General features: G+C 47.8%; 1 protein-coding gene across 2 annotated transcripts in view; it reads left to right on the top strand.

The window, feature by feature from the left end:
• Window positions 1-24698, top strand: part of CA12 (carbonic anhydrase 12) — a 61962-nt gene extending 37264 nt beyond the window's left edge. Inside the window, exons 3-11 of one of the 2 annotated variants that reach the window (XM_061157317.1) lie at window positions 3672-3851; window positions 4743-4885; window positions 8600-8695; window positions 9533-9596; window positions 9821-9978; window positions 11515-11641; window positions 20100-20132; window positions 20995-21082; window positions 21822-24698. In XM_061157317.1, the coding sequence (XP_061013300.1) occupies window positions 3672-3851; window positions 4743-4885; window positions 8600-8695; window positions 9533-9596; window positions 9821-9978; window positions 11515-11641; window positions 20100-20132; window positions 20995-21082; window positions 21822-21894 (962 nt within the window). In that variant the 3' untranslated portion in view covers window positions 21895-24698. The remainder of the gene's footprint in view (window positions 1-3671; window positions 3852-4742; window positions 4886-8599; window positions 8696-9532; window positions 9597-9820; window positions 9979-11514; window positions 11642-20099; window positions 20133-20994; window positions 21083-21821) is intronic. The other variant, XM_061157318.1, reaches the window with a different exon arrangement.
• Window positions 24699-26698: the final 2000 nt, after the last annotated feature.

Below are 26698 nucleotides of genomic sequence, written 5' to 3'. Positions count from 1 at the left end.
CTGAGCTTGGGAGCCAGAAAGGATCTTCCAGAACATACTGTCCACCCCTCTCATTGGTACAAAGGGCGAAGGAGACTTAGGCAGGGAATGTGACCTGCTTGGGATCACTCACGGAGGGGTGGCGGTTGAGGGGGTGAGTAGGCAGGGGGAGCAGCTGGATCTGGTTCTTTGGACTCTCCAGGTCCAATACAGTCACTTCTCTTTTCTAGGAATTTCTCTTTCTCTTTCTCAACCATGAATTCTGCTGCCTTTTTTTTTTTTTTTTAATATTTATTCCTTTGGCTGTGCTGGGTCTTAGTTGTGACATGTGGGATCTAATTCTCTGACCAAGGATCGAACCCGGGCCCCCCGCATTGGGAGGGCAGAATCTTAACCACTGGCCCATGAGGGACCAACCAGGGAAGTCTCTCTGGTTTCCTTTTATATCCTTAGTCTTTTCTGCTCCCAAACACCTAATATAGCCAACATCCAAGGAAAATTACTTAGGACAAAAGAAAAATTCCTCCTGATAACGCTTCCTGAGCTCTCTGTTCTCTGGGCGCTTTCATTCTTTGGGGATTATGTTTACTCAGTGCCTGTTACGCACGTGCTCCCCATCACGATGTGGGTTCACAGACATGAAATGGGAGGGCCTGGGCCTCTCTTTCAGGAAACCTTCAGGTGAACCCCTGCTCTGGGAAAAGACAGTTCTTCTTATTCAGTTCCCTTTAGCTACGGGATGCACAGCTTTACCACTTCTTCACTTCCTGAGTTTCTTCCCTTCAGGCCTGTCTGGCAGCTTCTGCCACCCTGGCCGCGGGCCCAGATGCTGCTGTGAGCAGAGCAAAGGCTGGCGGCCTTGTTCTGGAAGGCTTGCCACCTCCTCCTGACCCTCAGGGTTTGCATGACAGCTCTTGATGGCTTCACCTCTGTTCCCTGCGGTCTCTAAGGAACTCGGTTTTGCCCTCAGCTGAGTAACCGCCCGGCTCCAGTCTGCTTCCGGGAGTGACTGCCTGGGTGTCCTCCAGCCTTCCTCTCCCCTAGTCGCCATCTTGGTGTAGTTTAGTTGCCTTGAGGCCAGGGCTTTGAGGCTGTGGAAATAAAAACAACACAGTCCAGTAGAAACTATGATATGTGAGAGCTGAGAAAACTGGTGTCCAGTGAGAGGATGAACTAGAGAGTCTGGAATCCCTTCAAGTTCCACCATTTCTGAAATCTCTTCAAGTTCCAACATTTCTGAAAAGGTATACCTGAAGGTTGACAGCCTGAAGAATTAGAGGATTCTCCTGTGTGTGTCCAGACATAGGGCCAACTCCTCATACCATCTAAAAAAAAATTTTTTTTTCCCTCTATTTATTTACTATTTCCAGTGCTCTCCCGTGCCTCCTGAAGCTCAAAGTTTCTCCTGGGATAATTTCCCTTAAAGCCTAAAGAACTTTCATTCACATTTCTTAAAGAGTATTTCTGCTGGTCACAAATACTCTAGTTTTATCTGATAATACTTATTTTCACTGGTTATAGAGTTCTGGGGTTGACAGTTTTCTTTCAACATTTTAAATATTTGTTTGTTTATTTATTTATTTGGCTGCACCTGGTCTTGGTTGTGGAGTACAGGATCTTTACTTGCAGCACTGGAATTCTCAGCTGCAGCATGTAGGATTTTTTTAGTTGGGGCATGTGGAAAACTCTTAGTTGCAGCATGTGGGATCTAACACCTGATCAGGGATTGAACCAGGGGCTCCTTCATTGGAAGTGTGGAGTCTTAGCCACTGGACCACCAGGGAAGTCCCTCCTCATAGCATTTTAAATGAATGTGGGCACCAAGTTTTGCTTCTGACTCTCCCTACTCTGCAGTTAGAGAACAAGGTAGTAGGGGATGGGGATTCTGTGAAGCGGGCACACACACACACACTCTCTCTCTTTTGAAACAATGCTGTGGTCTATGGAAGAGTGCCCAGAAGTGGTGTTCCTTCCCCCAACTCCATCTCAGTCATCTTTCCTTGTGCTGAAATACTGATGAATGAACTCCAGGTGGCAAACCTTGATTCTCAACTCCTAGAGAGCCCACAGGGCACAATTGTTCCACTCCAACGAGCCATGACCTGCCAGTTATTTGCTTTTCTGGAGAAACTTCAGCTTGAAAATCCATTTAATTACCATGGGAGATAATCTTTTAAACACAGCCTGACATTCTTGAAAGACTTTTCCCTGTGGGAGTCAGAAATTTTATCTGCAGTGGGATTGGATTGTTTATTTTCATTTCCAGGGGAAGGACTACTACCTGGTAGTTAGCAAGAAGCCTGAGCCCTGGAGGGTTTATTTGTTAAGTCTGTTCCTCCTCACTGCTAGTTTGTCAATTAGATTGTAATAATTAGTTTGTAATATTGTCATTCTTTTCCCCAGTGTAAACACTGCATTTAGTTCTGTGATTTGGGTGACAATTACTTGCTATCTTTCAAGTTTCCCTATCAGGTTGTAGGGTTTTTACTTACTCTAGACGTGGGTATTCAGAGTCAATGTCCTCAAGGGTTTCCTATCAGGAAGATCACAGTCTAGAGTCCCAGCCTCAAAGACCTACCTGGAGTTGTAGTCAGTTAGACACCAATTTTTCCAGTGTGGGACTTTCCAGTGGATTAAATAAATTCTTCCCTGTTAGAAGAGGGGAGGGGACCAGGGCAACATAGGGGTAGGGGTGTAAGGGGTAGAAACTATTAGGTATAAGACAAGTTACAAAGATACTATACAACACGGGGACCATAGCCTATATTTTGTAATAATTTTAAATGGAGTATAACCTTTAAAAATTGTGAATCACTATATTGTACACCTGCAACATATAATATTGTACAATAACTATACATCAAACCAGTCAATCCTAAAGGAAATCAACCCTGAATATTCACTGGAAGGACTGATGCCGAAGCTCCAATACTTTGGCCACCTGAGTTGGCAAAGAGACAACTCAATGGAAAAGACCCTGATTCTGGGAAAGATTGAAGGCAGCAGGAGAAGGGGGTAACAGAGGATAAGATAGTTGGATGGCATCATCAACTCAGTGGACATGAGTTTGAGCAAACTCTGGGAGATAGTGATGGACAGGGAAGGGGGGCTACAGTCCATGGGGTCTCAAAGAGTTGGACACAACTGTGACTGAACAATGACAACAACAAATACATCAATTTTTAAAAGTACCAAAGGGAATAGAGCCAGAGATTTTAAACTGAACTTTTAAAAAAAGTAAGAAAAAACTAATTTCCTTTGCTTCTAAAACACAGAAAATTTAAAAAAAAATTCTTCCCCACTAGAATGCAAGCATAGGTGGCCCCAAGACCCAGAGTAACTCTGCTTATAGTAGGTGTTCAATATACAGATGCTAAATTGCTGAGAGTCATGAGGTCTTCTTGTGGAATGGATGTGCACCGGGTTGAAATATGAACAATGTACAGAATAAATTGGAGTCCCTGCCATGGGACTGCTCTGGCCCCTCTCTCCCCACATTACTTCAAAAGCAAACCGTCTGGAGGCGTTTGCATGCCCTGATTCTGTAGGCTGGGGTCCCTGGACCCTGAAGAGCATACCTCTGGGGATTAGGAACAGAAAAGGAATAACTGTACTGCACACAGAATTAGAAGGTGAGGAAAAAACTCTAGTGGAAAACTGATTAAGTCACGGGCTTGAACCTCGCCTTCCAGGTCCTGACGGGGAGAAGAGCTGGTCCAAGACCTACCCTTCCTGTGGGGGCCTGCTGCAGTCCCCGATAGACCTGCACGATGACATCCTGCGCTACAACGCCAGCCTCGGGCCCCTGGCCTTCCAAGGCTACAACCAGTCTGCCAGTCCGCAATTTGTCCTCACCAACAATGGCCACTCAGGTGAGGGAGCGACCCCGGAGACCTGCAGTGCTGGCTGAGCTTCCCTTGGCTCCCTGGCCTCCTGAGTCTGCTGGGTGGTGGCGGGGGGTGCATTCTGATGAGGCACCCAGGAAGGAGAGCAGAGGGGAGCCCTTGAGGGATCCTTGGGCCACTCTCTGCAGGAGACACTACAGACCCTGGGCTCAGGTGGTTCTGCTGGGGAAATACCTCTTAGAAGCAGCACATCTCTTGGGGTGGGATGAGGGGGTGGGGAAAGGCTTGAGCCGCTTGACCTATTGATATGGTATGAGAGTGAATTCTGGGGCATCATGAATGACTCAAGGGGTCACACAGTTCACTGGGGGGCTTGCCCAGGAGTCAGACCAATCTGAGTTTGAATCCTGGCTTGACTACTTATAAGTCACGAGACTCTGGATAAGAATTTTAAACTCTTGAGGTTTCATCTGGAAAATAGGCATATTGACAGGTACTGTAAAGACTAGAGATTCTGTATGTTAAGATTCAGAATAGAGAGAAGCTTCATAAATAGCAATTATTATTGTTGTTGTTATATAATTCTCACCTTGGCAGATACTTCACTGTAGGTTCCATCTTCATAGCCAAGTGTGTAACACATGGATATGTAAACAAATATCCATCTATTGGCTAAATTAGTTCCTGCCATCATTTCCCAAGGGGAACCAAGAAGGTGCTGCTGCCACTGGAATTGTTTTAGTGAAAGGGGGACATTCTCAGAGAAAGAGCCCAGGTTTCTGAGCTGCACCTCTCTGGTCCCCACCTTGCTGCATCCCCCTGCCTCTGTCTGGGCCCTGGACAGGTGATGCCAACACCTGCTCTCAGGTAGCACCCAGCTGGCCAGGGCTCTGAAGACTGCCCCTCCTCTCTCTGCAGTGAAGGTGAAACTGCCCAAGGACATGCAGCTCCGGGGCCTCGGGGCCCGCTACAATGCCTCGCAGCTGCACCTGCACTGGGGGGACAAGGATGACCCTCACGGCTCTGAGCACACTGTCAGTGGGAAGCACTTTGCCGCCGAGGTGAGTGGGGTGGCCCAACTGGCAGAGGATTCCTGGCAGTGGGTGGTCTGGCACTCTTCCAATCGGCTGGTGTGCAGACAAGATCAGAGCAAGGCGGGTGGGGTGGGGGGGTGGCCTTCATGCTCGGCACACCCACCCCAGCTCTGCCGACAGCACAGGGAGGCAAAGCCACTCCAGCCACGCTGCAGCTCATCTGCGGTGTCCCGCTTCCCTTCTTTTCCTGAACTTGCAGACTTTGTCTCCAAGCCTTTTACTGCGTGATGCTACTCGGGAGGCAGGGCTCCCAGGGTGGCACAGGCAGACACACACGCCCTGTTTCTAGACATCACCCTTCTGTGCACACAGATTAAGATCCCACCAGCTTGTCTGGCTGACCCATCCCACTGCCGTGTCATACTGGGCTAAATGCTCCCCCAGCTTCTCAAGTTTTCTTCACACATCATGCTGTTTACATGGGTCTTTCCCAGCCCATCTTTCCCTTCCCTGGGCATGGGCTGTGCTTGGAGCTTGGGGACCTGGGTTCAGGGTCACTCTTTTCTACCTGGCCACAAATCAAGGGATGACTGGCATTATAAGACACAGGGCATCATGGCAAGCAGAGACTCACTGAGGATAGCCTGGGACATCACCACAGTGCAGTGCTATGTGGCCTGGAGGTGCTGCCCCAAATACCAAAGCAAACAGGAAGAGAGCGAGAGCTTTGCTTCTGCACTGCAAGTGTGCAGAGGAGGGTGGGGGTGGGGGGGTGGTGGTTGAGTTGCTCCATTTCAGAGCTCCACTGGGATTGCACTTGGGCGTGTGGTTCTGAATGTTTACAGGGCAAGACATACAAGGAGATAAATGCTACTGATTGGCCAGTGGAGCCCGTGATAAATAATGCCACACACATTCTCCTCTGTTCTTAAATGCTGAACTGCTTAAGATTTAGTCTAATTAGTTATAAGAGGTGGAGGGGCTGTAACTCTGGCCCAATAGGATGGCCCTACTGGAGCTGCATGTATTTCAGATCAGGTCCCTCTCTGAACCTCCAGGACTTTGTTTCTTTCAGCCTAACTGCAATGAGGAAGCCTCTATTTTCCCAAGGGGAGTAAAGGAGTTAGGGTGTAGGCTGAGAGGATTTAGGCACTTAAAAATAATCATTGTATTTTCTGCTATTAAGCCACATCATGAGACCAAGAGCTTGGTGAAAATGGACCATAAATGTCAATAATACAGAAAAAACATCAGTGAAAGTGAAAGGGTTAGTCCCTCAGTCATGTCCCACTCTTTGCAACTCACCAGGCTCCTTCCTCTGTCCATGAGATTCTCCAAGCAAGTATACTGGAGTGGGTTGCCATTCCCTTCTCTAGGGGATCTTCCTGACCCAGGGACTGAAGCCAGGTCTGCTGCATTGCAGGCAGATTCTTTACCACCCAAGTCACCAGGGAAGGTGACCCTAAAATGGCAGATTCTTTTATGGAGGGCCCTTGAAAATGTAACAGTTTTTCTGGATTGAGGTTATATAAGAAGACTCTCTTGGGAATTTTGCTGGTGGTTTAAGACCCTGAGCTTCCAATGCAGGGGGTGTGGATTCAATCCCTGGTTGGGGAAATATGATCGCTCATGCTGTGCAGTGTGGCTAAATGAATACATAAAATAAAAATAACATTTAAAAAGATAAGCCTCTCTTAATCCTCTCCTCAGGGAACTGCTTTCTGTTTGTATTAGTCTTCACTTCCTCTTGATTTCATCTGAACAAGTGAGAAAAGTGCTAAAACTGAACACAAGCTCAACAGTCAGCAGTAAAAAGAAATAGGGATATAGGACCTTTGGGGTTTTAGCCACATAGAATTCTGGACCACTTCATAAAGCAGTGCCAAGACAGGATGGTGTGCGGCAGTGCAGAGGCTACATCTTTTGGAGACAAAGATGAGGAAGCAGGAGCCCCTAAGAAATCCTTCATAGGGGACCAATTAAAAAAGAACTAATTGGATTTAATTTTTTTCCGTTAGAAAAGGCCACTTGAAAAGTGGGGAACATTGAGCTGTATTCATTAAAATATGCTTGAATTCTATTTATAATCACATAAGATGGAAAAAGAGATTAATGAAGAAAAAGAAAAGAGATAAAATCTCAGTGTGTTATAGTCTCAAGAGACAAAGAATCAACAAAAATGCATGTGATCATATATAGAGAGATCATCTACTAATACAGTTTTTTTGGAGGACAGGTGATGCCACCTTGAGGATTCAAAATCAGGTTAAACATTGTCAGAGAGACTTCCCTGGTGGTCCAGAAGTTAAGATTTCGCTTTCCAATGCTGGGTGTGTTGGTTCCATCCTGAATGGGAAGTTAAAATCCTACATGCCTCATGACCAAAAAACCAGAACATAAAGCAACAGAAGCAATACTGGAACAAATTCAAGACTTTAAAAATGGTCCACATCAAAGAAAAACAAAAACCAAAAAACCTTTTCAGAGCTTGTCATAATAATGTCTTGATGTTTCCTGGACTGTTTTTTTTTTTTTTTCTTTAAATTTTAAAAAGATGGTAACAATAACCCAATATGCAAAACAGAAAAAGAGACACAGATGTACAGAACAGACTTTTGGACTCTGTGGGAGAAGGCGAGGGTGGGATGTTCTGAGAGAATAGCATTGAAACAAGTATACTATCAAGGGTGAAACAGATCACCAGCCCAGGTTGGATGCATGAGACAAGTGCTCAGGGCTGGTGCACTGGGAAGACCCAAAGGGATGGGATGGGGAGGGAGGCGGGAGCGGGGATCGGGATAGGGAACACATGTAAATTCATGGCTGATTCATGTCCATGTATGGCAAAAACCACTACAATACTGTAAAGTAATTAGCCTCCAACTAACAAAAATAAGTGAAAAAAACCAACTTTCTTTAAGAGCATTTTAGGTTCACAGAAAAATGGAAAGGTACAGAGACTTCCCATATACTCTTTGCCCCCAGCAACATGCATAACCTCCCCTGTTATTAGCACCACTCGTCACAGTTTACCTAGACTTTTTAAACCCCAAATTTCTCAAAAACATCTCTTTTCTTCACTTGCATAATGACAAATAATTTCTACTTGGGGAAAAAAAAATGAGTTTAAAGTGGTATTTTGGAGTCTACATTCATGCAGTAACATTTCTGTTGCTTGGTCTCTTCAAATAAAACCTTTAATAAAAGCCATGTTGTTACTGTCTCCACCTAAGGGGTCAACGCATGTCCTGCTCTAGGTACAGAAACGATTAACTTACAGTTGGAGGTTTACTGTCTCAGCCTTCAGATCCAAGTACAGAGTGGCCAGGCTGAGGTCAGGCAAATCATGTAGGACCATTTTGCCCCAGGTTCCAGAAAAAGTAGGAAAAATGACCAGGGAGAAGTGCTCCAATGTATCCAGGTGTTTTCGCGGCTGGTATAAAAGCCCATTTGTTCATTTATTCAGTATCTGTTGTGTACCTGGCATGTTTCAGGCACTAAATTAGACACTGGCATATAATGAGTGAATAAGATGGACAGACTGCCCTGCTGGAGTGTGTAGTCTAGAGAACTGAGAGAAAAGAGAAAGCTGGAGTGGCCATGAGGTGAGGGTCTGAGAGGCCTAATCTAGCTGGGGGTGGAGGTCCCTCCTATTGGATTCCAGTCTCCTGTAAAAGTGAAAGGTTCCCATGAGTTGCTATCCCTGATGGACAGCAGCTCATCTCATCTCTCCCACTGCAGCTGCATATTGTCTATTACAACTCGGACCGGTACCCCAATGACAGCGTCGCCAAGGACAAGCCAGAAGGCCTCGCGGTCGTAGCTGTTCTCATAGAGGTAAGAGATGTTGAGAAGGACTTTATCTGAGATTTGAAATAAGGAGGATGTCAGACTCAACATTTGGTTCCACACACACCTGTCCCATTTTGGCTGTGTCTTGACTCTGGAGCAGGGGGTATTCTCCCATAAAGGTTCCTTCTCTCTTGGCCTAGAGGCAGCACTTTCTGTGGCTGGACAGCAGAAATGAGCATGTCGTAGGTGATGCTGGAAAACTGAGTCCTAATCCTCAGCCCTACTATACAAACATGGAATTGCCTGGTTACAGACCTGTGGGAGTAGGGGACTCATTCATTGCTGCCCCATCCAGATGCCTGAACCCCTGATACAGTTCCCAGTATCCAAGCTCCATCTTTTATCTGGACCCTGGAATAAGTTCTTTTCTGAATCCCAGAAAATGGGACTAACTCATGATTCGCTTGCATTGTTTCCCCCAATGAGACAGCACATACGCTGTTTCTCCACGTGCTTACTTGCCTGACTTGGCTGGCATTCACTCAAGCTCCCTTAAGTCCTGATTAAAGGACATGTGATTTGTGGCCTTCAAGGTCACAGCCAGAGAATCAGGAGCACAAGCTATAATTCTTGCCCTGGGATACTCAACCCTTAGTGCCTTGAGCTGGAAGCAGGGTGTCCTAAGATGTAAGAGGGCAGGACCATCACACCAACCCCCTAATGGCCTAGTGAAGCATCATGACTGGTCAAGTGTATCCTTCAGGGAGGATCTCAGCAGTGGTGATCATACACCTCCAGCAGAGCTCTTCCATTCACAACTGTCAAGCCAGGCTCAGCCTATTGAATTCTGTCTCTGTTCAACGTGCCCCATCTCTGTTACAGGTGGGCTCCTCCAATCCAGCATATGACAAGATCTTCGATCACCTCACAGCTGTAAAGTACAAAGGTGAGGGGTCCTTATTGCTTATTCACCCTCTGCTGGAGAATAGCGTATTTGCTCTTGGGTGACCTGAAAAAGAACACAGGCAAGGGACAGGTACTGTCTGTGACCAGGTCCTGGAACCAGGTGGCTCAGAATGGGGCTAGTTCACGTTCCAAGGCTGTCGTAGGCTCAGCTCTACCTCTGCCTTGGGGAGGAAGGTGACCTCGTACCCCAACATGTCTCTGCAGACCAAGAAGTGTTCATTCCGGGTTTCAGCATAGAAGAGCTGCTGCCGGAGAGGCCTGAAGAGTACTACCGCTACAGAGGGTCCCTGACTACACCTCCCTGCTACCCCACTGTGCTCTGGACGGTGTTCCGGAACCCTGTGCAAATTTCCCAGGAGCAGGTAACTGTCCTGCTCTTCCTTGTCGTAGACCACGTGGTACCTCGGACCCTGCACTGCCTGCATCATAAGCAATGACCTGATTACCTCACTCAGAGTTTCATTGGTAGCTATTCAAAACCTCTCCAGATACCACAGGGGCCTGGAAGTGCTTTGGAAATCACAGGCTGAGCTTCAAAAGCGGAGCTGTCAAGTCAATTGGGGAGAATGAATCTATCTCCACAGTTCTTTAAATATGAGTTGTTAAGCTGTGTTTCCTAACCTGTCCCCAAGTGGAGAGTGTTCATCTCTCAGGCAGGAAAGAGCATGGCTCCTTACCTGGGGCAGAATAGACAGGATCAGGTTAGATGGTTTAACAAACCCGGGGTGGGGGGTGCAGCCATAAGGCAGTGAGGGTCTCTGCCTTCAAGAAGCTCATGTGAGTGTGTGCCTGGTGAGTCACGTCTGACTCTTTGTGACCTCATGGACTGTAGCCCAACCAGGCTCCTCTGTCCGCGGGATTCGCCAGACAAGATACTGGAGTGGGTTGCCATTTCTTCCTCCAGGGGATCTTCCTGACCCAGGGATCAAACCCACGTCTCTTATGCCTCCTTCATTGGCAGGCGAGTTCTTTACCACTGGCGCCGCCTGGGAAGCCCTCAAGAAGCTCAGGCTAGTGCAAAACTGGGGAATGGAATCCTTAGCAATCATCTCTAACCCTCTCATTTCTTAGGTGATGAAAGTGAGGGTTAGTGAGTCAAGGAGACTTTGGGGTCACCAGCCGGTGAGTGACGCAGCTAAGGCCCAAGGTAGAGCTGAGTTCCAAGTCACTGCTCGTGTCTCTGCTCCACAGCTCAAATTCATCAGGAGGAAGCCTGGCTGCCCAGGAGGCGGGTCTGCCTGCTGGCTCACAGCCCCACCACCTTCATGAGCCCAGCACAGCGCTCGTTGCTGCTCCTCCCTTTTTACTGTGGAGTACCTGAGTAACCTCGATAAATGACAGCAAATAGGCAGACAGGAATAAAGACATGATGAATCAAGAGATGAAATGATTGGGGAGGCAGTAATGTTCTAACCCAGAAACTGCCTTCGAAACAGTTATATAATCTATGCGTGTGCATGAAAATACCACGAAACTAGTAGTCAGATGACCTGTAAGGTTCTCGCCTGCCTTTTTCTGTTCCTTTTGATGGGACCATCAGATTAAGCTCCAGGCCCCTCTAATTAGATTGGGTCCTGAATGAGGCTCAGGAGAGGAATGCAGTCTCTTTGGGAGGTGGGGGAGCCCCTCGACTCCCCAGGTTTCCCTCCCTGTAGGGCAGATTTCATATGCAATCAGGAGCTGACAGTACACACCCTCCCGGTGGCCCTGGGAAGTGGGAAGACATGTGGGCCAGCACTCAGACACCCGCAGGGGAGGGACAGCTTTCAGCTCTCCCACCACCTTCTCAGGGGTCTCCCACCAGGCCTCAGAGGTGGGATCTGGCGGTCCTTTCCCTTGAGGTCAGGCAAGGGGGCATCACTCTGCCTTCAGGGGGTGTTTCTGCTCTTTCCCTACAGCTGATGAAGTTGGAGACAGACCTGTACTGCACGCACATGGATGACCCGTCCCCCAGAGAGATGGTCAACAACTTTCGGCGGGTCCAGAAGTTTGACGAGAGGCTGGTGTACGTCTCCTTCCAACAAGGTGAGGAGCTGTGGTGTGTGGGCAGTGTGGTGCCCCGATGTCTGTTCCGTATGAAGTCAGGTGCCCTGCCCTTGGGCATGGTCACTCATGCCCTTAGCAGGTGGGTTAAGAGCACTCTGGCTGCCAAAGGAGCCAGCTATGTGAGGAGCTACTGAGTGTGGGTTTACTGAGGTCTCCCTTCACTGACCTTGATTCCTTGAGCCTTTGCAGAGAAGCACAAGCCAGGGCCTCCAGGCACACGGACCAGAATCCTCATTAAGTCCAGGTGTCTCTCACAGATGGGGAAGAGAGAGGTACACAAGTAGGACCCTTTTTATGAGATCAAACACTGAACTTCTTACAGGCATTCTTGGCATCAAGGCCCATCTTTGGCCTTGCCAGGTGATTCATGGCACTAGCACCACCAAGGTCCAGAGTTGCTCCTTTTGGAAAATGTATATAACCCATGTCTGAGCACAAGCAGCTCATGATCTAATGTAGCAGGGCCCATTAGACAAGAAAGTATCTTCAGAACCACCTTTTGTCTCATCTCCCTGAAGCTTGCACAGGCACCCAGAATCTATATGGAATGAGACATAATAGTTTGGTTTCTTCCTGAGCGGCAGAAGCTCAGTTCTTCCCTCTAAATCTGTAACCATAACTCCCCAGATGGACATTTAACATCTTGACTTGCTCTGTATCTACATGAAGATGGCTGGAGGCTGGGGGCCCAGGGAAGGGGGAAAGAGGCCCACATTCTTCAAATCTTAAAGTTCACTTTCTCTCTGTAGACTCTTGAGCTACCCCTAACTTGGGACTCTTGAGTGGTCAGGAGAGGGGTTGGTCCATGGAAGTTCCACTTTATAACATTCTTTTCCTCTTCTTCTAAATGAAGTGGGTGGTAGTCAAGGGTTATATGGAAATACTTCAATTCTTAAATAAAATAAAACTCTTCCTGGAGATAAGAGACTCTGCTGACATAGATCAGGTAGAATTTTGCTTGTGATTCAAGGATAACAGTCAGTTCTGTTCTCTGCAGTAAGTCTCTACAAGTCACAGAGGATAGGGTGATAGGAATATCCTCCCCATCCCCACCTCCCAGTCAGGAGACTCGGGTTCAAGGTCACACCTTGTTTCCTCCTGGCTGCATGATGTGTGAAAATAATGTCCCTTCTTTGGCCTTGGTTCCCTCAGCTATAAAGTGACAGGCTGGACTAGGTGAGCTAACATCCCTTCCGTGCTAACGTGTTCTAAGTGGATACTAACAACTGCCCATCCTGACTTTACATTGCAGGGACAGTGTGTGAGGGCAGTTACAGAGGATCAGAAGAAACCGTGCAGGAACTTGACATCCAAAAGTAACCCCCACGTGTATGAACATGGGGATAATTAGCCATCTTCTTAGACCGGCTCAGGTCTAAGCTGGCGCCTGTAGAGCGGGAAGTGCAATCAGGCTGGTGGCAGAGCGCTTCAGTAGACCTTCCCAGGCAGGCTGGGGGAGCTTGAGGGGCCTTGAAGCAGACGGGCTCCAGCTTAGGACATTGGAGATCACAGCCCAAATGCAGCTTTGCCACCACCTGTCCTGCATAACTCACCTGGAGCTATTGCTCCCAGAAGCGGGGCTGGGCTCGCTCCTTGGAGTGAGAATCCATGGCTGTCCAAGGCAAACCTGTTCATTTGGAGGCTGATTATAGAAACTTGGCCAGAATTCTCCCCTCCCTCTCAAGTCCCAAAGACTCGGGCAGCTAATGGGGCTGTTTCCCCAAGAAGCAAGGCTGAGTCAGCCCCAAAGAATGAAGAACCAAACCTTATCCTCCCAGGGGCACCTGCCATTCACAAGAGCCTTCTCACACCAATGTGGAACAGGTCAAAGACCATAACGTGCCCTTCAGGTTGATGGGGTGAGCTTGTTTGTCAGCAGGAACCTTGAGCAATTTGGACTCAAATTGTCTGTGCGCTCTTTCACTGGGACATGTCTCTAATTAGGGGCTGGTTTAATTCAGGGTCTTCTCTGAAAGTTAACCCAACTATGCAGTTGGACAATGAAAACTCTGGAGTTTTCTGCCAGGAGAAAAGTAGTGTTAAGAAAATCCTTTAGGAAACAAAGTACATAGACTTTGAGAGGGGGGATCTAGGGTTTAACCAAATTGGAACAACTGAAACTGAATCACTGCACTGGACCCTACTTTTTCCCTAACCATGCTGGAAAAGGAACACAGAACTTGGTTTCTGTCCTTAAGAGGTATAGAGTCTCTGACAGCCCTAGGGCAGGGTTTCTTAGTCTTGGTATGTCAATATTGGCTTTCGGAGCTGGATAATCTTGTTGTGGCAGCTGTCCCGTGCACTGTAGGATGTTGAGCAGCATCCTTGACCTCTACCCATTAGATACCAGCAGCATGTCCACCTGTGACAGCCAAAATGTCTCCAGACGTTGTCAAGTGTCTCTGGGGAGGAGGGGCAAAGTTGCCCCTGATTGAGAACCACTGCCCCAGGCATTTGTACAATGACTTTTCCAGGCCCAACACTTTTCCCCACTCAGGTCACAGAATTCTAGGATTTTATATCACATGCCCTGGTCTTCATTCTATTCTAACCCTGTTTCCTATCTTCCTTTAGAATTTGAGTATAATTGGGTAGGTCCAAGGCTAAGAGATGTAGATGAGAGAGAACTATTCACCTTCAAGGAAGCAAACAAATCTCTCCAGCAGGGGTGCAGATGCCTCTGAGGCAGCAGCCCGAATCCCCTCATCATTCTGCTCCGTCCCTTCTGTATGATTCTTTTCTCTCATATATGTTGTTTCTTCCCGTCTGTGGTTAGAAGGCCCACTTTTGGGGGGAGAGGTGAAAGCCGTGCCAGGGCATTTTTTTCAGCTCTTAAAAAAAGTCCCTCTTCCAAGTGGCACACATGAAGTCTTGAGCTGAGGCGGGGCGATAAGACTCATGTCCTCAAGGTGGGGTCCTGGAGAAAACCCATCCTGAGCGCATCCGGATCTCACAGGAGTCAGATGCCCGATGTGAGGATGGAGAGAGATGGCAGAGTTACACAGCCCAGGGGCCCAAGTCTTGGTTTCGAGAAGCTGACCTCTTCCCAGCTGAACACTGGGCCCATAGGGCAGTAAAGCCAGACCAATTAAACCCAAATACTGATGTTATCAGGCTCTCTTCTCAACGTGTCAGGGCAAGGGGAACTCGAAGGACAAGAGGGAGCCAAAAAGTTTCTATAATCATGTCTTTAGTGCGTTTGAGCTGAGCTAGTGCAGGTCCCACACCTCACAGCCCGGAGCCAGCTGAGGTGAACCTTAGACAAGAGGGCTGGGCGGTCGAGGGGTAGGGCTTTCACGCTCAGCCAAGCTGTGGAGTAGCATGGTTAGAATGTGCTTGACCCTCAGGGACCTGGGTAGTTTCATAAAATGTTTTAAATAGAGAGAGTGAAAAAAAAAATCTTACAAAGCTAAGATGGCTAATTATCTAATATTTTGAGACCAGAATGTATGCTTTGTGGTTATTGACCTTGTGTCTCTAAAAGTTACTATTTATTAATAAACTCAATTAGGTGAAAAACTATCAATTCTTTCCGGTAACCAAATAAAAGACCAGAAGAGTTCCCACCTACAAATCCCCCTCCACACATACAGGGCCTGAATAGTCAGGAATAATCATCAAATGTGCTAAGAAATGGAGTCCTAGTCACACCTAATGCAGTTCATCACGCCACGTGTTACTGAGCACGCCCCACGTTAGCCCCATGTTTCTCTTCTACGGTGGAGAAGAGATAACCTCACCAGGGATGTTCTCTTCACTTCCAACAAGCCTCTGGCCCAGACAGGAGGAAAAGGGGTCAGGCAGAAACCTGGGACCACCATTCATGGTCCAGAATCAGCTGAGCCTTCCAGGGTGTCTCCCCTGCCTCCCCCATACTGCCCTATGGCATCTTCTGCAACACGGCTGATGCTTCATGTGTGCACGCTACAGACTTTTTCACACATGGGTCCCTCAGCCTGGGATGCCCTGCACCTCTCCCACCTGGAAAATTCTGTCAGGACCCAACTCCAATCATATCCTACCATCCTTCCCCATTCCCCTGAGGGTGACCTACAGTCTCCTGCTTCTGTGTGGCCAGAACACAGTTATAGTTCTCTATACCTCTGTTACAGTTCTTGGCATAACACAGAGTAATGATCTATTATCATGTACAAAAAAAAAAAAATCTATATTATCCATAGACTACAAGCCCCTAGAGCAGGGACGATGGGCGTCTTACACGTTTTTTGTGCCTGGTGCTCATTGCAAGTTTGAGAGAATGGAGCCGACTCAGCTCCCTTCCCCTCCCCCACCAGTGTCTTCTCTGCAGAACCATCTGAACAGAAGTGTGACTGGCTGTCAAGTTTTACTTTTAGGAAGTCTTATTTTGCTTTGCTGTCAATTTGCCAACAGCATTGAAATCAATCTGCTTGTTGCAGAACATATAGAGATCAGAATGTAGCTGTCAGTGTCAGAGGCCTGGGAGGGAGCTGCTGAGAGGTGCTGTCTGGCCTTCTGTCCTCCTCCAACCTGACGGGGATGAGGGGTCCCAGCACTAGGCAATCCTGCAGCCCAGACAGCCTGACCCACCACAGCCAGCAGAGAGCATGAGGCGCCTGCTGCTGCGTTGTAACCCATGCTCATTGTGCCAGGGTTGAGGCCCCTCAGAGCAACATGGCTCTCTCTTCTGGGCCGGCATTCTTGCAATCTGGAAGGCAAAGCTCTCAGACCCTAATGTGGTTCATAGAAAACCAGCTCCCTCGTGTAATCTGGTGGTCTCTTTTGGGCAGACTTATTTGTAGAAGTTATTTAATAGGTTCCATTGTGTTAAGAAAAAACTCCAGTAAAATATATCCTTTTAAGATGGTTATGCTCTATGGTTATAGAGGGCATCTTTTACTTTTCTTAACAAAACATCCTCCAAAGAGAGGACCAGCATTGCAGTTGCTTGAGTCTATGACTTATATTAAGCATGATAATAAGGATTTTACCAGCTGAAACTGGATTTTGTATATTTAAACTCTCAAATCCCTGCTAAACCCAAATGCTCCCTGCCTCTTGTATAAGACTGGAGCCTTAAGACATATGTAATGTGTACAACTGTAATCACTATAGAACATGTCACCTACCGCAACAGCCCATACTTTAATACTTTGAAAAGGATTGTGTTCCTTTTTATTCAAAATTCTGTTTGAATAAGCAGAATTGCAAATACACCTAGAAATTGCTAGACTTGTTCCAGGAACTTTGAGCTATATACAGGAGGTGCTTGTTCCTCCTGCTGCACTTTTTCTGTGTGTGCACTTGAGGCTTCAGAAGACCTCACATGCAGTTAACCAGCCTCTCTCGGTCCAGCAAGATACCAGTGGAAGACGCAGCTCCTGAGCCAGCCAGAACAGGTAGTTGTACCCTGTGACGAGCAGCATGTCGATCTCGGGGGTCTGAACATTCCCCAGTGAGGCATGCGGCACTGGGGTTCTTCCATATCTGTGTGATTCCTTCTGTGCGTCGTACTGTCCCACCTCTGCTTGCCCTGACTCGTACCAGAGCCCTGTCTGGAGAGCAGGCGGCTCTCCCGTGTCTGTACCGTGTGCAACCCTTCTACCAGCTCGGGAGCCCCTTTACTGAATTCTCATCCTGTGGCTCTCGTGGGCCACTGCCATCAACCAGCCTGTCTTGTTCTTCCTGTCCATTCTTCTGTGGGAACTCCCTGTCTCATTTGCCGTTCAGAAACCATTTCTTTGTTTAATCAATCTGCAAATGAATCTCTGCCCCTCCTTGCACCATCCTTGATGCCCAGTCTTTGCACCATCCCAGGGGCTCTGCAGGGATGCAGGTTTTGGCTTCTCTCAGTGGGTGCTAGTTCTCCAGTTCCCCCATCAGTTCTCCTGGTGCCTTTTGTGACTTCCTCTTGTGGCAGGCTATAGTCTACAGGATCACAAAGAATTGGACATGACTGAAGCGACTTGGCATGCATGCGTGCTTGCCCTGCAGTTATCAGACGCTCTGACTTCTGCCGCCCCTGGGACCTAAGAAGCCCTGTGCTGCATCCAGTTGCACGGAGGAGCCAGGCTCCCTGAGGCTTGGTGCTGTCTCGCCTGCAGGGGAGAGCATCCAACATCACTGTCCTGTCCTGGGCTTCCTGGCAGGCAGAATTCCTACCAGGTGCTGCCCTCGCCACCATTTCTCTTCCCAAGTGGCTTATATGCTTCACTTGCTCAGTCAAGCTGCTTTGTTTTTGCTGCATCAGACTCTCGGCTGTGAAGCCTCTATCCCAGAATCTGGTGATTTCCTCATCTTCCACCTGCTTGGTCTTGTCTCACTGTTTCCGAGGAGAGGCAACTTAGGCCCCAACCAGTAGTCATCCAGAAGCAAGGAACCCATGTTAGAGCACCTGGATTAAATTAAGCTGTTGTTTATAGGGCCTAATACAGCCAAGGACACCACTCAGTGACGCAGGAAAATCAGACTCTCCTGGCAGAACAGCCACCCAGCTGGGTCACGTGCTCTTGAGAAACGCCTCAGGCCTGGAGCCTTGCTTCTGGAGCCTTTCCTCTGCTCCCTAAGACCATGGCCTGGGGGCACCTCCTCCAGCCCTGGAGATGGGCTCTCAGCTGTCTGGGGGCCTGCCTGGCTCTCAGGATGTTCGAGGTGACTGTGAAAGCGACAATTTTAGAAACATCCAGTTTGGACAGCTTAACCAAGTGGTCAGGCTTACTAGTAACCACCTTACATGGCAAGAACTAGTTTGGTACCACAAGCATCTGGAGCTTTAAGAACAAAGAACAAAAAGTGCATTTCATCAGAAAGGCTTGGGAAAAAAAAAAAAACCACCACGACCAGTTTGGGTTCTTTTCGGTGGTGGTTGTTTTTAAGATCCTGAAGGCCTTGGTTACCTTTAGGTACCTTAAAACAAAACAAAACACCAAGTCATAGTGTGCAGAGGCCACAGGCCATGTAGAGAACAGAGCGTGTGCTGCACAAACACGTGACGCACTCCCCAGGGAGAGACTCATGTCCGAGGGTCTCCCCAAGCCACAGACTGGTCCTTGGGTTCAGGGAAGGGAATCAGGCCAGGGGAGCCACGTTCTTTGCCACCCAGGAGGCTGTAGGATGCCAGTGGTGGCTGGCAAGAACCAAGGGAACAGGCCACCCTGTCCTCTGTGGATGGCTCCTAACCACACCTGCTCCGGTCATCCTTACAACAGCCTGGGGCTACCCAGGAAGCCAGACCGAGGGCTCCTAGAGCCCAGGCTTGGACCAGTGAGGTTACAGACTCAGTATGAGATTGTAGAAGAATATAGTAGGGAAAGAAGATGGGGCTGATAGCTCCAGGAGAATCAGCCAGACTTGAAGGGGCCAGATGGCAGGAGAAGGGGTGAGCAGAACCTCACTCTCCAGTCTCAGGTCTGGTTCCTTGGGGTGTCAAGGGCCCAAAGGGAGGTGGTCCCTGGCCCTCTGCTGGCATCTCAGACTTAGTTGGGCCTCTGTCACCTCTGTTGGCACAGGCTCTCCTGAGTGTCTGGCTGGGTGGCTACCATCTCCACAACTCCAGCTGCCAGCGGGAACTGGAATACCCACCCCCCACCACCACACACACACATAAGCTAGAAGTTTCTACTGAAATCAGAAAACCAGTGGATAAGCAGGTCTGTGTGAGCAGAGACTTTCTGTAGATGGAGGGTATGACTGGGAGGAGGAGGACTCCTGAGAGCCTGCAAGCAGCTGGGGTAACCTGGGGGCTTCGTGACTGGGCTCCTCTGTATTACCCATGAGAACGGATCCACCCATGGCCCTCCCTGGGGAGGTCTTTAGCAGGCTGACTATAAGCTTTCTCCTTAGATCACTGGGCACTATTTCAGCCCCACTGAAGACCTCTAACTCACCCCGTTCACCCCCAACAATAACTCATGGAAGAGGACACAGTCCTCTGGTTCTACATACCAGGGAAGGGAGGCTGGTATGGTGGATGGGTTTCTCCAGTTTGTCCAGTGGAACCAAAGTGAAAACAGAACAAAACCACAATAACACTGGATGGGGATGGACGTGGAAGTCTGGTGACAGGTTCTAACCCAGCTCTGCCAGCCGGAGCCAGCCAGCACCTAGAAAGTTTTTTGCTGAGGATGAGAGGCAGGTGCCAGGGAAGCAGATAAGAGCCTACCCAGATAGACTGATTCTTACCCTTGCTCACCTTTCAAGTTGGCCACATTGGATGAAAAGCTGAAGTCTTACCCGAGTAGAGAGACTGCTGTGATAAAGGAGCATGGGGGGAGGGTTCACGGTGTGAGTTCCCTGGGTGGGCAACTCCTTCCACCTGAGCCAAGAGGGAGCATCCCCAGAAGGGTGCATTAGCCCTGTACCTCCAACCAACCCAAGGGAGAACGTCAATCAACACACTGGTCAAATCTGCCATGGTTTGCCTCGGTTAACTTCCAATCTTTTCCTCTCCCCTCCGAAGTGCCAGACCCTCCCTGCACAGGACTGAGTCCGGGTATGTGGCCGGCCGGCCGTGCATGCTGCAGCTGGGTGATCGCTGTGATTCTCGGTGTGATCTGGGCCTCTGAGACTTCCAGCTCATCCTCTCCGCTTCTCTGTGCTGTCACTCTGACTCCTGGCCCCCTCCTCACTGTGTCTTACCCTCAAGTCACTCTCTGATTCAAACATGAGCTGCCAATCAAATGCTCCTCTAATGAAAGACCTAATCACTTTATAGCACTTTATACATTCAAAGAGCCTATCCAAGACCTTCTGTTGGCCAGGGTGGGAAAGCAGTGCCTAAAAACTAGGCCAAAGCCAATATATGGAGGTTGGGTGACCAGCCAGTTGATCTTGGCGATGGGCCCTGGCTGTTTGGGACTGCTTAGGACTGTGCAATAGAACTTGAGGTCAAAGCTGATAAAGAAGCATCACAATGGGCCTTGAATCCAGCAAGGCAAAATGGAGTAAGTTTTTATTATGTAGCCCAGGGTTTCTCAAAGTGTGGTTCATGGACCACATATCAATACATCAGCATAAGTGAGAGGTGTTTGGTAAAAAATGCAGATTCCTGGGCCAAATTCCAGACTGAAGCAGACTCTGAAGCTTGGGCTCAAAAAGAGTATACATTTGAAACAAGCTCTTCAGATGATGCTGGTGCAAGTTTGAGAACCCCTGCTGGATAATCACTACAATTTGCAAATGGCCCCTGTGAGTACTCCAGCCAGTCCTGCTCAGCCAGAGACCAGAACTTGAGAACAGAGGCGGGGAAGTTACACCTTTCTGTGGATGACCCTGCAGCTGTCACCCGACGGCACACATGGGGATGAGAAGAAGGGAAGGGAGGGTTGTAACGTGTGTGCATTACCCCTCCCCAGGCATCGTCCTTTCCGTGGCCTTGGCTTGTGGTCTTGGCATCTGTATTGTCCTGGCAGTATCCATTTGGCTTTTCAGAAGGAGAAAGAGGTGAGCTGGTTTGGGTTTGAAATGGGAGTGGGTGGCTCTGTGTCCATGAGAATTGATCTGTCTGGGAAGGCAGGGTGCATGATGAGGAGCCGTGCCACCTGTACCAGCTTATCCTTGGAGTGCCATCTCCCAAACACCACCGATCGAGGCCTTGGCGTGAGAGGCTGATGCTGGCAGATCACGGTGCTCAGGGCTGGAGGTGTGTCTGCCAGCTTGGATCCCACTGCCAAGACCTTGGACAAGTCTCTTGATTTCAGAGGGGAGGTCCCATGTGCCTAAACACAAGCACCAAGACTTCTTCTTTCTAAGATCTTTTCATCCAGTTTTTCTTCTCTAAATCCAAAAATAAAATTGAGGAAAATTTTGATTTCTCATTCACATTTAATGCCCTTTGCTCATGTTCTTATTGCTTAAAATAACCTATTTTTCCTGGTATGAAAAAACATAAAAGGCTGTCAGAAACCCTGTTGGAATCAGAGATCTGAAGCAGCATGTTAATGAGATCTTTGTCAAAATGCAGGTCTAGTATCATCAAGTGTTGAAAGAGAACAGTTGAAAAATGAACAGGTTCCATTTTGGTTAGCAGTTATTGGGGGGGCATTTTATCCCAAAACCAATGGAACTTGAGAAAGGTTTCCAAGAGAAGAGTTTGACTTGCCTCATTCTATAGCTGAGTCAGGCTGTTCTTGCCTCTCTTTCCTCTTTGACTAACAAAATTCGTACGTTCTTGTTGCTCCAGTAGCCAAAAAGGTGCCAACAAAGGAGTCATCTACAAACCAGCCATCAAGCAGGAGACTGAGGCCCATGCCTGAGGCCCTGGCATGCCCAGGCACATCCAAGGGAGGACTTGGCTTTGGACGCAAACTGCTGTGGCTCCTTGGACACTTGACATACCTGAGGGTTTTCTGGAGTTCAACCCACAAACACCTTAGACCCTTGGGGGACCCTACCATCCTGCTGTCATGCCATCACCTCCAGTGGGAGTGTGGATGGGAAGAACTCACCAAGAAGGTGGGAACTCTAAGCTGTCTGCTTCATGTGTGTGGCCTTTCAGTGGTCTGGATTCTGGGGGCACAAACTGTATTGCCTGCTGGGGCTGTTACTGGCTGGAAAACACTTTCATCCGGGGGTTCACGTGAGTGTGGTTTCAAGTGTCTGGGAATCTGCTTCTTGTCCATGCTTACAGACGAGAACGTGCGGTCTCTGCTGAAGCTTTGTTTTTGAGGCTCCATTTCTTTCCTCAGAGAAGGGCTTGTTCAATTTCCTTCTGCTATGACAAAACCTTTAGTCTGACCTTACAATTGAGGGTTGTGGGGCGGGGGGCTGGGAACAGGAAGGGTCAAGGTGTCAGAGACAAAAAGAAAACAAGAAATATTCTTCGCAGTACAGTAAACCACTTTCCAAGTCCTGTCCTTCAGATCAGATGCACTAACTAAACAGACCTTAGCGAGAGAGAAGATACATAAGATCTGGAAAAGTCTTACTTTGAAATCATATTGGAGAGCTTTCCTTGGTGGGTCAGTGGTTAGGGTCCTCCTTGAAATGCAGCAGACATGCGTTCGAGCCCTGCTCAGGGAACTAAGATCCCACATGCCTAGGACCAGCGAAGCCTTCATACTGCAACTACTGAGTCTTCTTGCCACGCAAGGAAAGATCCTGCATGATGTGATGAAGATCCCACGTGCTACAACTAGGACCTGACACAGCCAAATAAATTAATAAATATTTTAAAAAGAAGAAAAGAAATCATATTAGAATCAGAAGTTGCATGTGAAGCTGTGAAGTGTGAGGAGGACGGAATATTAAGCCCAACCCAACCTCCTGTCAGGGGCATCTTTCTGTTTTGTACTCTACAGATTTTATAAATAATTAGGCTGTTCCTTGAAAATGTGTTATTGCCTTCTCTCTCCTAGAGGAGACATGAATTCTGAGATGACCTCAGCTGCTTTTGTATATAGAGGAAACAGAAGCAAAATGGTTGAAGATCTTTGTCTCTTTTGCCCAAATTTCCTTTCTTCTGCCTTTGCGGTGTCCCTGCTGTCAATCTTGAATTGGGACCTACCTACTTCTCTGACTTGAAGGATGTCGAGTCATGGCTGAATTACAATATATTTTCAAACTATGAAAACGGGAAGTTACTTGTGCAGGGGCTGGCATCATGGTATTCAGGGGCCAGAAATAATGGAATGTTAACAAAGATCCTTCATGGTCTTCCCTGCCAAGTGACAAAGACAGTTTCTGAGACAACTTAACTCCTTCATTCTCCTCCCATTGACCAAAGAGCCCTGTGGAGATCAGTCTGTTCCGTGACTGAGGAGGAGACCCCCACCAACCTCTCCTGGCTGGAACCTTGCAGTTCACAGAGAACCTTATGGTTCTCACTCTCACTGTGACAGCATGGGGTGCTCTCTTGAGCACGTCTAAAGTGAGGTTTTAGAAGTGAGGTTAAAAGCATTACTGTTGGCAAAGCAACAGTGGTTTGCAGTTCCCTGTCTAGGTGACAGGTTTCTTTAGCATGTCTTTTTCCCTCTCCTTCTCCCTCTGAGAAATCACCCTTGTCTACTGTCATAACTTGTAGTAGTGATGCTAGGCAGAGTTACAGGGGACTCGATGGAGACTCAGACATTTGTGTCTACAGGAGATGCCTGACTCCCCTGGAGCCTGGCATGGCATCTGGCCTTGCCATCAGCATGCCGGCCTGATGCTGATCACATGGCAGCAGGGACAGCCCTCAGGGCTGAGCAGTGGGAGTCAGATGATGCTTTCCTGGCCTCCGCCCACTGCCTCCGATCAGAAGCCGACAGAAACCACTCCAGGGCCGTGGGGCTGTATTTCAAAGAGCTTTCTACAGCTTTTTTGGACACATTCTGTGAGAGAACAGAGAAGTCACTGTACCTGGCACAATGGCTGCTGATAAAAACGGAGAGTTACGGGGGTGGTGAAAACAGCACGGCCCAGGCTCTGGGACCTCTTGGCTCACATAAAGCAAAGCCAGGCAGAGGGCGCCAGGAATTAGCACTGTGGCCCTCCCTGCTAATCCGCGTGGGACTCCTGAAGACCCAGCCCTGCAATGGGGAAGGCTTCCCTCAGGTTCTCCCTCCCTCTCTGACACCAGCTGCCTCTACAGGAAAGAGGTGCGGTGGTACTGATGCTACTCTGCCTCCCACTCACCCTGGGAGGGCCTGGCACTGTGCTGGGCACACAGCAGGTGGAGGGGATAAAACCAGGCCCCGGCTGCAGCGGAGATGCAGGCAAGGCTCTGGCTTCTTTGCCTCTCTGTAGTGGAAGGTCTTCAGTCCCTCTGCTCTGTTCTTTAGTGTCAAATGATGATGATAACAATAAAAACCTGTACCTGTTTCCTTAACAGACATGCTAGGACTTTGCTGCGTTGACTCTTGATCCCATTATTGGTTCCACCTTAAAGTCTCCTCCCCTTCACTCAGCTCCCTGAAGGCCTCCTCCTGGCCCTTGGGAAGCCCCAGGGATGGGCACCACCTCTGTCCCTGTGGACCACTGGCCACCGTGATGATGGTCCATTTAGGACTTCTGTATTTTCTGTAAGAATGACTGTAATGAAGACATACAAATATGAGAAATTATAAATAAAATGTTTTTTTCAGATCAGACTAGTTTTTGGAAGTGAGATTAAAAGTATTACTATTGGCAAAGCAATAGTAGTTTGCAGTTCTCTGTCTATGGTGATAGGGAACAAGTCAGGATGAATAATGATGTCATTTGCAGCCAGGTCATAGAACCCAGCTCCAAAGGAAAACACATGGATGCCCTGAAGCATTTTACCAAGGAGCAGACCTCCAATGTGTGCAGCCCTGGTCACACAGGCACACTCAGAGGATCTTGGATGTCTAGAGTAATCAGGGACTGACCGGCTCAGGGAGAAGGGGGTATCTGAGCTGAGCCTTGAAGAATAAGTCATATTTGAACAGATGAATATAAAAGAAGAAGCCAGGGGACTTCCCTGGTGGTCCAGTGGCTAAGATTCCACACTTCTGATGCAGGGTACCTGGGTTTGATCCCTGGTCAGGGAACTAGATCCCACATGCTGCAACTAAGAGTTCGCATGCCACCACTAAAGATCCCACATGCTGCAATGAAGATGGAAGATCCTGTGTGCCACAACTAAGACCCGGCACAGCCAAATAGATAAATTTTTTTAAGTACTGGAAAAAAAAAAAGAGAGAGAGAGAGAGAGAGGAGTCATTCCTAACCAAAGTGACTGAATACAGGGAATGGGTCTCAAGTGTCTTTTTACTTTAGTAGGTATTGTACTAGCAGGTTGGTAACATCTCTTGGTTGCCTGACTGTTACCTTATTTTGGACTCTTCTTGCTGTCCCCCTTCATATAATCTTTTGTCTAAATCCAGATTTCACATTCTGGTTTGCTAAAGGAAGCAGTTCTATAAAAGTTACAAGTGGGCACCATCACTGTTTGAGTTATTAAAAAAGCTTTGGATTTTCACTTCAGTTGCCCTAGGACCAAGACAGGTAAACTGTTCAAGGATAACTCTGCTCCAGTAGGAGATAAAGCAGTGAGTCCAGCTTTGGAACAGAAACATTACTAACCTCTCCAGGCCCTGATGGTGTCTTCAGTTGGAACACAAGGATTCCTTGGTTCCTCCCGTCTGTCATCCTTGCTGGTGTCACAGCCATTTGCAGGGATGAGGCTAGAGGGGAGCAAGGCACAGAGCTCCAGCCTAACACCCATCCCTTACACTTGCTCACATCCCACTGGGATGGGAGTAAGGATGGGGGAGGTTGGAGGAAGCACTTTCCGGAGCAAGAAACGAGCAACAGAACGTATCTCCCTTCTCTCCACTGCCTTTCTCTCCATTCCCTGAATGTAAGGTGCATCTGGGCTGATGCTGAAAGAGGTTGTGTCGATGAAAGCCATGGATGGTGAGGAGATTCAATCCTCCTTCAGCTTGCCCATTACCGCCTCATCTAAATTCAGCTAAATGGACAATCCAGGGCCCAGAGTCCAACAGAAATATGATAAAATATAGTGTGATATGTGAAATTTTAAAGTTCTAGTAGCCATGCCAAAAAAAAAAAAAACTCCCACAAAAACCAGTGACACTTTCATAATATATTTTATGTAAACTAGTGGATTCAAAATACTATCATTTCAACATGTATTTTGATGTGATTTTCATTCATTTTTCCCTAACATCTTTGAAATTTGGTGTGTATTTTATACTTACAGCTCATCTCCATTCAAATGCTAAATTTTCACTGAAAATTCCTGATCTATATTTAGATTTCATAAAAGTTTATAGTTGAGAAAGTGTGTTTAGGGACTTCCCTGGCAGTTCAGTGTTTGAGACTTTGCCTCTCAATGCAGGGAGTGTGGGTTCAATCCCTGGTCTAGGAGCTAAGATCCCACATGCCTTGTGACTAAAATACCAAAAACATGAAACAGAAGCAATACAGAAACAAAATTCAACAAAGACTTTAAAAATGGTCCACATTAAAAAACTCAAAAAAAAAAAAAAAGCATATAAACATATTCAAGTTGCTCAAACATAAAATTTTCCAAATAACTGAATCAATTATCAGCTTTTACATTTAAATTTATTAAAATAAAATAAATGGAGTTTC

This window comes from Dama dama, chromosome 12 (genome assembly GCF_033118175.1).
Source record: "Dama dama isolate Ldn47 chromosome 12, ASM3311817v1, whole genome shotgun sequence".
Lineage (NCBI taxonomy): Eukaryota > Metazoa > Chordata > Mammalia > Artiodactyla > Cervidae > Dama > Dama dama.
This window is presented reverse-complemented; position numbering and strand designations above follow the sequence as displayed.